The sequence below is a fragment of the Aspergillus pseudonomiae genome (assembly GCF_009193645.1).
Source record: "Aspergillus pseudonomiae strain CBS 119388 unplaced genomic scaffold BDV37scaffold_18, whole genome shotgun sequence".
In the NCBI taxonomy this organism is placed as follows: domain Eukaryota; kingdom Fungi; phylum Ascomycota; class Eurotiomycetes; order Eurotiales; family Aspergillaceae; genus Aspergillus; species Aspergillus pseudonomiae.
In genome coordinates this window covers 70,628-85,448 of record NW_022476010.1, presented here as the reverse complement: position 1 = coordinate 85,448, position 14,821 = coordinate 70,628, and the positions used below count along the sequence as shown (strand labels likewise).

General features: G+C 47.9%; 7 protein-coding genes across 7 annotated transcripts; 3 read left to right on the top strand and 4 right to left on the bottom strand.

The window, feature by feature from the left end:
- Positions 1-294: 294 nt before the first annotated feature.
- BDV37DRAFT_270069 (nucleoside phosphorylase domain-containing protein) lies at positions 295-1,411 on the bottom strand (the record flags this gene model as incomplete). The annotated part of the gene is made up of 2 exons (XM_032084484.1): positions 295-341; positions 433-1,411. The coding sequence occupies 2 exons, from the start codon at positions 1,409-1,411 to the stop codon at positions 295-297; spliced, it is 1,026 nt and encodes a 341-aa protein (XP_031943465.1).
- Positions 1,412-3,298: 1,887 nt separating this feature from the next.
- BDV37DRAFT_243289 (Tm-1-like ATP-binding domain-containing protein) lies at positions 3,299-4,766 on the top strand. The gene has a single exon (XM_032081419.1). It carries the CDS (start codon positions 3,412-3,414, stop codon positions 4,672-4,674), a length of 1,263 nt encoding a protein of 420 aa, XP_031943464.1. The 5' UTR covers positions 3,299-3,411; the 3' UTR covers positions 4,675-4,766.
- Positions 4,767-4,783: 17 nt separating this feature from the next.
- Positions 4,784-6,899, bottom strand: BDV37DRAFT_243288 (adenosylhomocysteinase). The gene is made up of 5 exons (XM_032081418.1): positions 6,721-6,899; positions 6,570-6,649; positions 6,250-6,509; positions 5,597-6,198; positions 4,784-5,544 (listed from the first exon to the last, which is right to left on the bottom strand). Exons 2-5 carry the CDS (start codon positions 6,606-6,608, stop codon positions 5,096-5,098), a joined length of 1,350 nt encoding a protein of 449 aa, XP_031943463.1. The 5' UTR covers positions 6,609-6,649; positions 6,721-6,899; the 3' UTR covers positions 4,784-5,095.
- A 121-nt stretch (positions 6,900-7,020) lies between these two features.
- On the top strand, positions 7,021-8,067 carry BDV37DRAFT_243284 (uncharacterized protein). The gene is made up of 2 exons (XM_032081417.1): positions 7,021-7,863; positions 7,918-8,067. The coding sequence occupies exons 1-2, from the start codon at positions 7,720-7,722 to the stop codon at positions 7,990-7,992; spliced, it is 219 nt and encodes a 72-aa protein (XP_031943462.1). The 5' UTR covers positions 7,021-7,719; the 3' UTR covers positions 7,993-8,067.
- On the top strand, positions 7,021-8,067 carry BDV37DRAFT_243283 (uncharacterized protein). Its single transcript, XM_032081416.1, has 3 exons — positions 7,021-7,399; positions 7,451-7,863; positions 7,918-8,067. The coding sequence occupies exons 1-2, from the start codon at positions 7,351-7,353 to the stop codon at positions 7,681-7,683; spliced, it is 282 nt and encodes a 93-aa protein (XP_031943461.1). The 5' UTR covers positions 7,021-7,350; the 3' UTR covers positions 7,684-7,863; positions 7,918-8,067.
- A 216-nt stretch (positions 8,068-8,283) lies between these two features.
- Positions 8,284-9,410, bottom strand: BDV37DRAFT_270066 (uncharacterized protein; the record flags this gene model as incomplete). Its single annotated transcript, XM_032084483.1, has 4 exons — positions 8,284-8,322; positions 8,370-8,462; positions 8,517-8,731; positions 8,780-9,410. 4 exons carry the CDS (start codon positions 9,408-9,410, stop codon positions 8,284-8,286), a joined length of 978 nt encoding a protein of 325 aa, XP_031943460.1.
- Positions 9,411-12,371: 2,961 nt separating this feature from the next.
- BDV37DRAFT_292375 (transient receptor potential ion channel family protein) lies at positions 12,372-14,672 on the bottom strand (the record flags this gene model as incomplete). The annotated part of the gene is made up of 2 exons (XM_032089171.1): positions 14,200-14,672; positions 12,372-14,134 (listed from the first exon to the last, which is right to left on the bottom strand). Exons 1-2 carry the CDS (start codon positions 14,567-14,569, stop codon positions 12,372-12,374), a joined length of 2,133 nt encoding a protein of 710 aa, XP_031943459.1. The 5' UTR covers positions 14,570-14,672.
- Between the last annotated feature and the right edge of the window lie 149 nt (positions 14,673-14,821).

The window sequence follows — 14,821 nt, the reverse complement described above, 5'->3', positions numbered from 1 at the left end:
GTATTGATCTGTCAAGATCGACCGACTGGTCTTCTTCCCATACAGGGAGGTAGTCTCTCATCAATCGGAGATTTATCGAGGACAGATTTCCCATACCCGGGTCTGCTGATACCATTAATGGCCCGGAATCCTGGTGTAGCCAATGCCGGAAATGATCGTTGTTGAGAAACCATTCGCAGGTGCCCCCGACTCGCATGTCCACACAATCCTTGTACCACTAATATATGGTGTCGTGGGCTGTAGAGGTGAAAGGGAATAAATAAAGACAGTCTAGTGACCTTTCAGACAACTTCTTCAAGATGTCATTTCCCTGTATATCGAGCTGTGTCTGTGCAATGTTCCTGTGGTCTTCTGTGACGTCTTGGAAACCTACCATAATTGCCTCTGTTAGTATTAACCTATAGGACGACCATTTCACTGGGTTAGGCGAACCAGATAGAATGTTGTCAATCCTCCTCTCGGCCTCGATCTTGTTCGGTGTGATCCGAGCCAGCAAATCTTTGGCGTATGCAGCCGCCACCATTGCTGCATACCCTTGCCAGTCTTCATTGTTGTGCGAGTCAGCGTAATCGCATATGCCCCGAATCACTAGACAGGGAAAACTATTCATGAGACCTGCGGCCTCCCTTTCAAAACAGAGAACATCTTTTTCCACCGCCAACTTATCTCGAATTGAAGCATCCGCCATCAACTGGTTGGCAGAAGCAATCAGGCCGTAGTGGATGGCAGGATTATCGTCATATTCAGTCCGCTCGCGTCGCATAACTAAATTGGAGGGACTGCTCGCACAAAATTGGTCGCAGCCTCTTGAGTCGTGAACGATTTCGGATTTGAATAGCCGATCAGTGATTGGTTGTGGTCGTTCATACTCTCGCCGTAGCCGTGGGTTCCTGTCGATAATTCTATTGACAGCCTCGGCAAGCTGATGTCCTTTCCTTTTATAGTGTGCTTGGATCCCTGATATCGCGGTGCGTAGTGTAGTTGGGGGCTGGTTCAAGAACCGTATATGCTCAAAGCTCTGGGCCTGTATCGACTTGCCAAAGTCGTACTGGAACACACCACCCTCACCATTACGAGCTGCACTGACTACAACATCGCCCAGACGGATGTCATGTTTCTCACTTGGTACCCCACTACCAATGCCGACCATAAGCCCGATCCTGACGTTCGGGAAGCTGTTCAACATGTTCGCTGCCACACTGGCCGCAGAAGCTGTTCCATGCTCACCATCCGGCAAAACGGCAATCACGACGTTGTGTTTCCCAATTTTGCCCAACGTGTAGTCGTTCGGATCATTCGGTGACACAAATGTCGGTCCTTCGTGCTCCTCATCGAGAATTTCTTGTGCAGCAATGTATTCAGTGGCCAAGGAACAAATCCAGCCGACAATGTATTTCTCAGGGTCGGACATTCTGGCTGGTTAAGAGGAATCAGAGTCAGGGTAATCGTTGTATTGCTTGGTGTATGTTTCAAGCTCTTCACGATAGAGGGTCGAGCTGCTGCTTTTTTTCTTTCGAATTTTTGTCGTCTGGTCTGTAAGGGACGAAGGCTTGAGCTAAAGAGATAGCGTATTGCAGTAACAAAACATAGTAGGATGGTCAAGAGTAAATGAAATAACAGAGACGGGAGACCGAGAATTCAGCTGCTGTGGTTCCTTTCTCTATGCAACAGACTCGTGGTGTCAGCCTGACGCGGGGTAGTTTAAAAGGTTTTCGACACACGTAGGGAAGCAGCGTCCCTGACAGAAGTCGTCATTGACACGGGATATGATTTATAGGCAAGTATCATTTGAACAATTATTGAAACCTCTTCTTAAGATCTGTGCTACACTATTTGTATCCGAAAGTGAATGATAATAGAGAGGAACCTTCCAGTATCAAGAATGTGAATCTATTATTACAATTGGTAATTTTGGATTCTAGAGGGTAGATCATTAACCTATATTTTCTTTAATATATCAATTTTGGTTAAAGCCTTTAATAACAGTGATACATTATTTATTAGTTTATCTACTAGAGATACAGCTAAAGCAGCAAATCGAAAGGTTATAGATACTCTGTAGAATATTGCACTACAGTATACAGACTTCAGAACGTTCATCAAGGATATAAAAGTTCTCTGTACTGCATAGCACCCAATATCTTTCAATCTGGGAGTACTCATATTCCTCTGGTACCTCAGCAAACCCATACATAGTTCTCATTCTAACAACGTCTACGGCGTAAGCTTGTGTTCTAGAAGAGCACTTGCATTGATGCCTATGAAATTACTTGGCCTGGTATTCCCATGGCCACTTGCACATACGCAAATCACATCGACAGGGGTCATGCTGCAATACCTTTCGCACAAAATATGTGATTAGAATGGAGCGGCAAAACACACCTATAACTCTCTTTTGAATACCCAGGGCATCGGCAGCGGACCTCGAATTATAACACTCCTATTGGAAGAATGTGGAGCTTCGGTAGTTATGACACCAGTAATGAGAGAAAATCAGTCGAAAACTGTGTCTGTCAGGCAAGTTGAGTAGTCGTCAGCAACAAGGGTCTGGTGTGTCTCCAATCTTAATGGCCCCCGATAATCATTGTTCCACAATGCCCACGGGCCTTGACAATATTACATTCTCCAACTGCTGCAAGCGCACAGAAAAGGTCTCGAACAACTTCATTGTCACAATGGGTCTCTGCCGGTGACAGACGATTGGTAGTCACAAACCTGGGTCTTCTCAACTTAAGGTACAGTATATAAATAGAACAGATGGCATTTGTGAAAGTTCCCAATAGTAAAACTTAGCCTTGTCTTATACAATGAAGTGGCTTTATACCTTGTATTGTGTTGTATGGTGTCACAGTAACTGTGGTAGTACACCCTTCTGTAGAGCATTGTAGTACGCTTACTTTATAGCTTAGACTTAGTTATCATGGCCAATGCAGAGCATACTAGTCTAATAAACCTTACACCCACTGGGGACACGCTTATCAAAGCCTGCTAACTAGCTAGTTCAGTTACTTTATGTCCATCTCTCAATCATCCATCCATGTCATGGTATAGTGCTAGACAGGTATATCACTAATCAAACCACTCTCCACTCCTGTATCTGCACGATGATACCACCAATGCGACGTCACCCCACCGAACAACACATCAATCACTCAATTTGACACGCAGGTTAACAAGGCCCAGGCAGAGCTTACTATATTTTAATTTTATAATATTAATATTTTTATTACATTATAGTTTTGTTCCTTAAGTCAGTCAATCTAATAAACACAATATTCCACCTGCATAAACACCACCTACTACCACCACCTACACTACACCCCCTCACCCCACTTATACTTCCACCACCTATACAAAACAATCACTACACTCCCACCACCATCAACACAGTTAATCCTATCCAACCCCAAAATGCCAAACCCCCCCACAATCCTCCTCCTAGGCACCTTCGACACCAAAACCCCCGAACTAACCTACACTTACCAAACACTCCTCTCCCAGTCCCCTCAACCAAACATCCTAGTCCTCGACGTCAGCCGCCAACCCCCAACACCAAACCCCAAAATCGCAATCAACTACACAATCCCGCAACACGATCTCCCCGCCCCCCGAGCTCAATACATAAAAGCCGCCTCCGAGCACGCGACCACCATTGTCGCCGACCTGTACCAGGGACACAAAATCCATGGCATAATTTCACTCGGCGGGTCATGCGGGACGAACATCGCGACGGCGGCGATGCGGAATGCGCTTCCCGTTGGGTTCCCGAAGCTGATGGTGTCGACGATGGCGAGCGGGGATGTGCAGCCGTACGTCGAGGAGACGGATGTGACGATGATGTATAGCGTTGTGGATATTGCGGGGCGGAATTGGATCCTCGAGGGGATCTTGCGGAATGCTGCGTGTGCGATCTTGGGGATGGCGGCTGGGTATCTTCATTCTTCTTCTTTGTCTGGGGGATTAAGTGATGGTGGTGGGGGGTCTGGGGAGAGGAAGAAGATTAGGGTGGGGATTACGATGTTTGGGGTGACGACGCCTGGGGTGGATTGCGTTCGGGCGCGGTTGGAAGATGTCTACGGGTTTGAGGTGTATGTGTTTCATGCGACGGGGGCGGGGGGCAAGGCGATGGAGAGGCTGGTGCGGGAGGGGCTGTTGGATGCGGTGGTGGATTTGACGACGAGTGAGGTCGTCGATGAGGTTATGGGGGGTGTGCTTTCTGCTGGACCGCAGCGGTTGGTGGCTGCTGCGAGGGCGGGCATTCCGCAGGTGGTCAGTGTGGGCGCGTGTGATATGGTGAATTTCGGGCCCCGGGATACTCTCCCCGAGCGGTATGAGGGTCGGTTGATCTATGAGCATAATCCGACGGTCACGTTGGTGAGGCCGAATGCTGAGGAGACGGTGGAGGTGGCGAGGTTTATCGCGGACAAGTTGAGGACTAGTGCTGCGAAGCCGGACTTGATTCGTTTGGTACTTCCGACGGGCGGGATTAGTATGATTGATACGCCTGGGCAGCCGTTTTATGACTCCGACGTGGATGAGGTGTTGTTTTCTACGTTGGAGAAGGAGCTGGATGGGAGTGGGATCTCCATCGTCAGGGTTCCGAGAGCTATCAACGATCCCGAGTTTGCGGTCAGCGTGGCGGATATGCTGGGGGATTTGGTCAAATCATTGTAAATCGTATGAGAATGGGTCATGACTTGGATGAAACAGAACGGCCATTGTATACGTGATAAAATGCGTTGATATGACGAGATGCTACAGTTTACGAAACTTATTCAGGCAATTTTGAGGCAATTTTTTTTTTATTATTTAAATGCTCTATAGCACGCCTCGGTCTGGCTTTCATCTAACCGCCAAACGTATTGTGAACATTAAGACATGACCCATTAGTACGCACTGTTGAATGCAACATAGGCAAGCCGACCCATAAACACTATCCGTAATAACCCCCATATATGCCACTTTTATTGCCGTTGAAGACAAAATACTTTTGAGCCCAAGTTAAATGGAACTCTATGTTATTCGTAACATCGTGATATGTTGAAAAGAATCTAGGTTAGGGTATACCAATCATCAACAAACGGAAAGGAGGAGTTTAGTAGCGGTAGTGGTCGGCCTTGTAAGGACCCTCGGCAGGGAGGCCAAGGTACTCAGCCTGGACGGGGGTGAGCTTGGAGAGCTCGGCGTTGACGTGCTCAAGGTGGCACAGAGCAACCTGCTCGTCGAGAACCTTGGGGAGGACGTAGACGCCGACGGGCTTCTTGCCAGTGGTGCCGAACTCGACGTACTTCTGGCCGAACGCAGCATCCTCGGCCTTGTAGAGGGCGATCTGGGCAAGGACCTGGTTGGAGAAGGAGCAGGACATGACGAAGGAAGAGTGACCAGTGGCACAGCCAAGGTTGACAAGACGACCCTCAGCAAGGAGGATGATGTGGCGGCCGTTGGCCATCAGGTAACGGTCAACCTGGGGCTTGATGTTCTGGACGGACTTGGCGTTAGCCTTGAGCCAAGCAACGTCAATCTCAATGTCGAAGTGACCAATGTCTAGTCTCGTCAGTATAGATCCAAATCCGGGTGATCAGCGACAGCTACTTACTGCAGACGATGGCATCATTGCGCATGACCTCGAAGTGCTTGCCAACGAGGATGTCACGGCAACCGGTGGTGGTGACGAAGATCTGACCAAGGGGAGCGGCCTTCTCCATGGTGGTGACCTCGAAGCCCTGGACAGCGGCCTGGAGAGCGTTGATGGGGTCAATCTCGGTGACCAGGACACGGGCACCCATGCTGTGGAGAGCCTGGGCACAGCCCTTGCCGACGTCACCGTAACCGGCAACAACGGCGACCTTTCCGGCAATCATGACGTCGGTAGCACGCTTGATACCGTCAATGAGAGACTCGCGGCAACCGTACAGGTTGTCGAACTTGGACTTGGTGACGGAGTCGTTGACGTTGATGGCGGGGACGAGGAGCTTGTTCTCCTTCATCATCTTGTAGAGGTGGTGGACACCAGTGGTGGTCTCCTCGGAGAGACCGTAGCAGTCCTTGAGCTGCTCAGGGTACTTCTCGTGGACGAGGGAGGTGAGGTCACCACCGTCGTCGAGGATGAGGTTGAGCTTCTTGCCATCCTTGAAGGCAGAGAGCTGCTGCTCCAAGCACCAGTTGTACTCCTCATCGGTCTCACCCTTCCAGGCGAAGCTAGAGTACGTTAGCCTCGGAGTAGTCGGGGTGTGTTATTCCTGTACTTACACAGGGACACCAGCGGCGGCGATGGCAGCGGCGGCGTGGTCCTGGGTGGAGAAGATGTTGCAGCTGGTCCAGGTAACCTCGGCACCAAGGGCAACGAGGGTCTCAATGAGGACAGCAGTCTGGATGGTCATGTGAAGACAACCAGCAATGCGGGCACCGGCGAGAGGCTGATCAGCGGCGTATCTGCGACGGATGGCCATCAGACCGGGCATCTCAATCTCGGCGAGCTCGATCTCGCGGCGACCGAAGGCGGCCAGGGACTAGGGAATGGTTAACAATCTAAGCACGACAGTATCTTCGGCACCTTGGGAAACACGTACGATGTCGGCGACCTTGAACTTGTGAGCGGGAGCAGCCATGGTTGCTGATTATGATGGTATAAGGAGAAAAGGAAGAGGTACTGTTGAGTACTGTTAGCAATGGGTATCTTCGAAGAAAAAAAAAAAAAATAAGGCGGTAGGTAGGACTTACTGAGAGGTGTATCAAAAAGGGTATGAGAGGATGGAAAGAGGAGAAGAAGAGTGGATTGGGGGGGAGGGGAGAGAAGAATTAATAGGAGAGGAGCAACAGAAAAAGAATGAGAGAAGAGGGGCCGCTGAGGCACTGGCGGCCCTGGCCTGGCGGGGCTGTTGATTTTCTCTCCGGACTAACTGTCGTCCCGGACCACCTTTGGATTAGCGTTTATCAGCCGGAGCAGATTATGCAAAGCCTGTCGAATGTAGTAACAGTCCATTGGAGTTCAGAATACCTTGTACACAGTAGGTTACAACTGCCACTCAGCAGGTGGTCATTGCCTTGTTTTTGACCATGCAGTACATACAATGCCTACATCTATACACACTGCCTGTCAACCGTTTAAGTTTGGTCACCTGACCCCAAGATTGGTGCCTCAGAAAACGGCCCGCCAATAACCTATCAGAACTGTCACATGCGGTCTGACACCCTCAACCCCGAAAGGTCCCCATGCGTTCATCGTCTCCTCTTCTTCGATGCAGTTGAAGGATCTGGCAGATACGAAGTGCAATCCACAAGCAATCAATACCCTGATCCAATTGGAGCTACTAATGTACCCAATCTGACATAATCGGTACTCTACTCGAAATGAAGAAACGAGGAACAGCAACAATTCCCCAAGATGCTAACCCAGAAAGTAAGAAACACTAAAGCCTTTCCAAATCTCCATGTCTCAACGCACCTGCAGGAGGAATACAAGGCACAGACAATGATGTAGATACAACAAACCATAGCGGGGAAGACGCGAGGGGTACGCCCGCGGCCAAGAACTGCACGATTGATTTTACCGCAGATCACCGAATGCGAATGTTCACATTCCAGGCGAGCCCAAGAATGCCAATTAAGTGTAACGTCATCGCATATCCACCGGTCGTAAAAGAGACTCCCCAGAACCTTTCAATTCCCCGTACTCGACCTTGACTGTACACTTTGTATACGTTCTCCAATTCATAAACAATGAAGCTCTTTCGTTTGTTTACCTCCGCTGCCCTTGCTTCTCTCGCGGTGGGCACCCCCCTTCGCGATGTTATCCTGAGCGCCGACACGTCCTGCCAGATTCAGGGAGGAGATGAGGCTGCCAATTTGGCATGTCGTGCTATTGTATTTTGTCCCTGTTTGGTGACTTACGATATAGAGGCTAATCGATTCGTATAGTGCATTGATCAAGGCCACGGATGGACGGGTGGGTATTGTGACGATACGCAGTATGCTCTTATTCCGGAATCATGATGGGAAAGGGGAGTGCTAATGATGTTAGAATCTGCCACTGTACGTTTGAGGGACTATCTGGAGTGTAGGGCTGCTGTCGATGGTATCCCTTGTTAGAGGCCGGACGGTGAATGAGTATGTGGATACATTTATTTCGTGTATGCTATGCACAAATAGCTAGTGCATTCTCGGTTCAATTGAATTTGCAGATTGCAGACACTCATAGATATACTCTCGTTAAAGAAAAGTCATGCATTAAAATACTGGTATACGGCCGTAAGAGTGAACATGAAACTCGAATAATCTTCCAAATCAAACGCCGTCGTTGAACCTATAGTAGTTCATCCATCTCTGCGAGACGTTAGCTGCTATCACAAAAGTCGGTACAGGAAACAAACCTTATCATATGGCTTCGAGGAATCGCAGAATCGCAGATCGGTTGCAAGACGGATGACGTTGTCTTCGTCGTTGTTGATAGTTGACGCGTGGATCTCGAGAGTCCGTTAGCCAATGCGTCAAGCTTTATCATGTATAGATGAACTTACGACATGAGGCTTGTGCAATACCACATCGCCCGCCTCAAAGGCCGAGACAAGCCAACGTCGGTCATGTTCCTTAGCAAACTCCGCCGGGAATTCTGAAAGCAGACCAGTCGACATCATATTCGAGTTGAAGGCCGACTTAGCCTCTTCCTCCGTCAGACCAGCCTTCAATGCCTTGGCGGTGAACTCGTCTTCAATCTTCTGGCCGATTGAGTCGCCTGAAGAATGTTAACCCTGGATCACATACTCCACTCTCCGGCACCTACCATTTTCGAGATAAATCAGACCTCCACCGTTAATCTTAATATCCCCAATAGGCACCCAAGCAGTCACAGCCGTCGGCTCTCCATACCGAAGGAAGATCTGATCATAGTGAACACCAATCGGCTTCGAACCAGGGATATTGTTTCTCAGGAGCGTCCGCTTGAAGGTCAAAGTATCCTGGCCCCAGCCGGTGAACTTGGCAATGAAATCATACAAAGCGGGGTGGTTGACCACGTTCTTAGTGTACCAGTCCTTGTAATGGGCCTCGATGGCCTTGTCGACAAACTGCGCCGCGCTGTCTCCACCGGGGCGGCCATTCCCGCCCACATGGCCGGCTCCAATGCCGGGATAGTCGTCGATAGATTTCGACCGGTTAAAAACTCCCTCCACGGGCTCGGTGCCCTCCTGCAGAACCCCGGTCGGGGCGAGGTACTCGAAATAGGCCTTGCGGGCTTCCAGGATGTCTTCGCGAGGCAGCACCTGCTTCAGGAAGAGGTAGCCATCCTCATTATAGCGCTTGCGGAGCTCCTCGACGGGGAGGTTGGGGTCGGAGGGGCGCAGGTAAGCTGCGTTCTCCGAGGTCAAGGGACCGTCACTGACGGACAGGGTAGTTTCGGCTAGAACTCCGGGCATGTTGAAGTTTATGTATGATCGTTTGGGGAAATTGCAACAGAGGCCATTGTGGCCCGGGTTTGACCTTGACTTTATAGATTCAGCCCCTCGTCAACCCAGTTAGGGACCGTGGATTGCAAATATCATCGTGTTCCACTCTGCCCCGCATCGGATAAAGAAGTGGTGTTTCTCTATCACCAGTAGCAAGCCGCGAAGCTGTACTTGGGTGCTGGACGAGGCAATTTTACCCCATTGGGTGCTCTCCACATAGGCGGGCAACAATTCCTGATGCAGACTCCTGTGGGGTTGGTCCCCACGCACGGCGGGTAACCATTCCTGTTTGGATGGTTGAAATGCTCATCCGTATAAAATCTCGCTCTAGAAGCGGCGAAGTAGGGGGATTTGGCTTCGGAAATACGGCAGCTGATGGTCAGATTACAATTGTGAGTTGGTTATTTGTGGAATCTGTAAAGGGCACCTGTGACTTGCCTTTCATGGGTAGAACCATGGCCATGACCTGCCGCAAATATATAGATAGGATTTTGGAACTCATTGAGGTCTCCATATTCTATAGTAGTGGAAGGGAGCAAAATCTGGAGAGGATCTGCTAGATTTCATAAAGTAAATCCTAGAGCATATTGCAGAAATCTTTAATTATCATAGACTAGTATAACTTATCCTTCCATCAGTGAAGCGTTTTCAAAAACTCCTGCTTAGCAAACTTTACGCACATTCACTCAAATAAAGCGCTGAGAATAGATGCAGACGCTCATCAACTGGGACACCCTCGGCAGGGATCTTATAGCTGAGCGCTGACCTGGCCCTAGTAGATGAGATCTATGCTTCTGTCAGGCTGACGAGCCCTACGACCATTATCACGTGTATACCCGATATTCAACTTACCCCGCCAGCTGCCCCATATCAAAAACATCGAAAATATTTACCTATTACTCTGGCCAATTTCAATCTTCAGTTACAGCAATACCTTATGATCAGCCTTCAGAGAACGCACAACTGATTGTTACGGAAATAAAGGATATTATTATACGTAAACCAACAAAGGGAAATAGTAAGCCTAGGGGCTGGGAGTATAGCAACCACGAGCTGTCTGCAGCGATTACCAGACTAGAAACTAAATTAAATCAAATTGATTTTAAGGTGAGCATCATTCGCATTACCCACGGACTTCTTCTTACCCTAGAATTCAGGTTATTGAGACTTATGTGTTCCATATTATTTATGCCGGAAATATTTATAACCTTATATCTCACCTCTTTTTAATACCTTTAAATGGGTCTCCGAGATTTGATAAAGACAACGAGCCTTTACGAGAGAGCCACTATACCAGAGAGTCAGGAAAGATTAGTGGTCCTGATATCGATATTATTTGTGTTGCGTTGAAAGAAAAATGATACAGTGTATATAGCCAATATACTGTTTAGGTAATGGGCGAAATTGGTGCAAATAGAGGGATTGTCAATTAGTACGTTTCAGCTATAGAAATTCACATGGACTATATAATGTTATGTTTCGGAAAAATGACCTAGTCAGAATATCCATAGCTATTCTACTCCCACGTAGTTCTGTATTCCACTAGCTGGCAGCCATAGTTAAGTGCGTTCCCGCGTCATTTCTTTCACCTCCTAGACTGCACAGAAGTATGAGAAATTTAAAACGATGCGACGTACTCCATCTAATTCAAGTACATCTCTATTTGGATTGTACATCTCAGCGGTATGTTCTTCTAACGATCGTCTAAACCAATCCATATTCACGTGACTGCACTAGCTCAACAAAGTGGGTCTTGAGTGGACCCACAGTACACCCGTTCTACACTTAGTACATAGTTCTTGATCACTGAATCTTATTTTCTCTATTTTATTACTATAAGTATATGCATTTAAAAAAATATGAACGACAGAAAGCTAAAGAAATCATGGAGGACGCTGGGTTCGAACCCGGAAAAGGGAGGCAAGGTAGGCAGGCCAAAAAAAAAAAAAAAAAAACTTTAGCTTCTCTTTGATTGAGCGTGCCCACCCAGGTATATGCCAGTAGACCATGCCCCATAGGGCAAATCAGTATTAACCGTACTTGGTATATATTGGTATTCAATGAGCTCACACTGCCTGCCTTTTGCTGAAGCTCCTTCCATTCGAGCTCCTCCACTGCGTTCCTTCCAATTTCGGAAAGCATACGGCGATAAATACCTCTACTCCCCCCCGGACTCAACCTTTTTCTTCTCTTCTTCAGCTCTCTAGCATGGCATTTACCTAGCTATACGCTGGGACTTAGTGTAGAGAATCCTATCTAAGCTAGGTCAGTCTTCAGGGCCTTTAGGACCTTGAGGCAATTTTTAGAACCATCTGCTCTTCTTTCATTTCTTTGTTCTTTTTTTTATTATTATTATTATTATTTCATCAAATGCGTCGGCTTGTCCGATGGTTTGGGGAAGAGAACTGCGGGTTGTATCCAGTAGTGTAGCTATTCCTAGTCATGCAGTAATCAAGGCAGTTATCATGTATTAAGGGCAATGTTCGGGAAAGAGAAAGGTCTGAATTGAATGTTGTGTTTGTTAAAAGTCTGTGTACACAGAGATACCCTTGTTGTGTGCAGCGTATGTGTAGTCTATGTGTAGATTGTGTGCTTGCCTATCTGAGCTTTCCGACACCTATACCTATAAGCATGACTATCAAGAAAGGTGGCTCATGCAACCAAGATACTGACTCTAGTATATTGACCGTCTCTTGGCCTCTAGTGGTCACGTAATAATCATCTTGATTGATTAATGACACCAGAACTGAGATTAGTACCTCATCATTACACCATTTGGTGAAAGCATACAGCAGTGAAGAACATATTCCTACAATCCATGACTAGCTAGATAACTTGCCGGTTGCAGACCTCGAATAAAACGTGATATATGACAGCCAAGAATAGTAGGAAACCCCGTAAAGTGATCAGCCTGCTCTAAGTCTCAATACTTCATTCATAGCCAGCTCCCCTCTTCCACGGACTTGAGCCGTCGTCAGGCCTGTCAGTGTCTATAGGCAATATAACATCGAGGTTTGCAGGTGGCTTATAGGGTCGATGACCACGAGGGACCCCACGCCGGCAGTGATAGAGGGGGGAATTTCGATGTCTCACACCACGATTCGAAGAAAGACCTGCCGAGGGCTGGCCTTCCTCAAGCGTGTCTTCACTAGTTTCCTCATTGTAATGTTCACGCCTATCCAAGGGATCAACTAAACTTGGGGTGGAGTTGTCGTGGGTAGAATGTTTATCACCGCGAGCAGCGGCACCCAAGGCATCCAACTCCGTACCCAGCTGATGTTGAGATTGTGATCTAATAAACGACTCCCGGTCGTCTCTCATCGGTTGGTATCGAATGTCAGGGTTTTTCGATACAACGGCGTAGATGGACGCAATTAACACGAGAACCAGGAGAACCAGTGAGAACACTGCGTTGTAGGCAAAGAAGACGACTCCCATCACGCCTGTCAGAATCCCCGGTTGGCTGAACACATTCGAAAAGATCAACAGGAAGACAGCATTGACAAAATTGATAGCTGCGATTGAGATGTTGTATATGTCCGTCTTCTTGTTCATCCAGGGCCTCAGGATGCTAACGGAGATCAACATGGAAGTCTCGATGATCACCAAGGCGATGGTCTGCACCACAGGGGCTGCTTGGCTGAGGCTGATAAACATGGATTTCACTATGATGTAGACAAGAGCTGGAATGATGAACCAGTATGCCTTGGCTTGATATTGCACGTAAAGAAAGCCCCATTTATTCAAACAGGCAGGGTCAGTGTACAGAATGTATGCAGGGTTTCTGTGCAGTTTCACCGACTGTTTCGCAAGACGGGCGACCTTTTGTGTTGCAAACCCAATGGCAACGGTGGTAGTCAAGAGCATGACGGAGGCAAGGATAGCCTCGGCGGAAGAGTCATGTTGAGTGAATTCCCACAAGCAAAGTATGCATATCTGAGGATACCCTAGCAAGATCACCCGGAATAGAATTCCCTTCATAATGAAGTTCCATTTGACTTCATCGTCTTTGATCTTTCCGGACCTGACAAGAGACTTGTGGATAACTCTGGCTATTGCAACACATATCATTGCAAGTGTGGCAAAGAAGACAAAGAAGATCAGCCCTGTCAGAAAGATGTTGGTCACTTCGATTCCTGCCTTATACCCGACACGTTGGATGCCGCGTATCACAATGCTTTTATGTGTATCTGCGCCAGATTTGACGGTTCGCTTCCGCAAAGTGTCATATGAACGCTTTTTGAGAACTTGAATCGACTTTTTGGAGTGGTCGACAATGAGAGTCGAAGGCTTTCCACCTGTGGATCGCTGGTACCAGGTACACAAGGTCTCCAAGAAGCCGACACGAACGAGGCCCATGCTCCATTGGAAGTTCTGAGTCCATGACTGAGCAATTGGAGGCATGTGAACTGATGACATTCCAAACATTGCTTGTGACTGCATGAATCCAAAAAGCGAGATCACATTGGTTGCTATGTGCGTAGCGGCTTTTGAATGACCAAGCGCAGAGGTGACTGCAGACGCAGCCAATCCCAGACCAGAAATTATCGCCGTCGTCCAACCGACCCCCGGCTGATAAACTGTTTTACCATTGGAAAGTTCTGCTTCGAGACAAGTAATACTTCTTCCCGTATCGGACGAGTTGATGAAAACGCGCACGGAGGCATCTAAGTCAGGGACAGTATATGCAATACCTGCAATACAGTTAGGGAATAAAGTAATACAGGCAGTTGTTTGTATATTATAGACATAAACCCACCAGGAATCTGTGAAATGACTGAGTCGGGTACTTTTATGTTGGTGTTCATTACTGGGAGCTCGCCAGCCCTGACCGGGCAAAGCCCTTCTAGGTCCATGTCACAAGGATTCAACACTTTGGTCATCGCGGTATAACCGTAGACTGTGATAATCAACTCTGCGACAACTTTCCCAGATATTGATGACCTCCCATTAAAGCTTAATGCAATAGTACGATTCCTCGGCGTGAACCTTACATTGAAGTACGTCGCTGTAAACTCCAAACTGTTGGAGCAAAGATTCAGTGCTCTGGACTCGATATATTCCTCAGCCAGTACCAGTCGCGAAGCAAGTAGCGCAAAGAGGTAAAGTGCCAGTGGTATCGGTCGCATTTCGCCGGTTGTTATTGATGTATCTCAGGAAAGGTTGAGATGAGATCCGCGCATGCCGCGCAAAGCGGCGCTCCAGTGTTAGAATAGCAATCAAGAGGTGTCCTGTATGATCCGATTGTCGCTTAGCTATGTGCGATGTCTGATTGTGAAGGATAGGGAAGAAAAAGGTTTGGCGATTCTGCAACGGCTGGGGCGTGAGAATTACCGCAGAAACAAAGCATAGGCACTCACTAGCTTCAACAATCAGCGCAA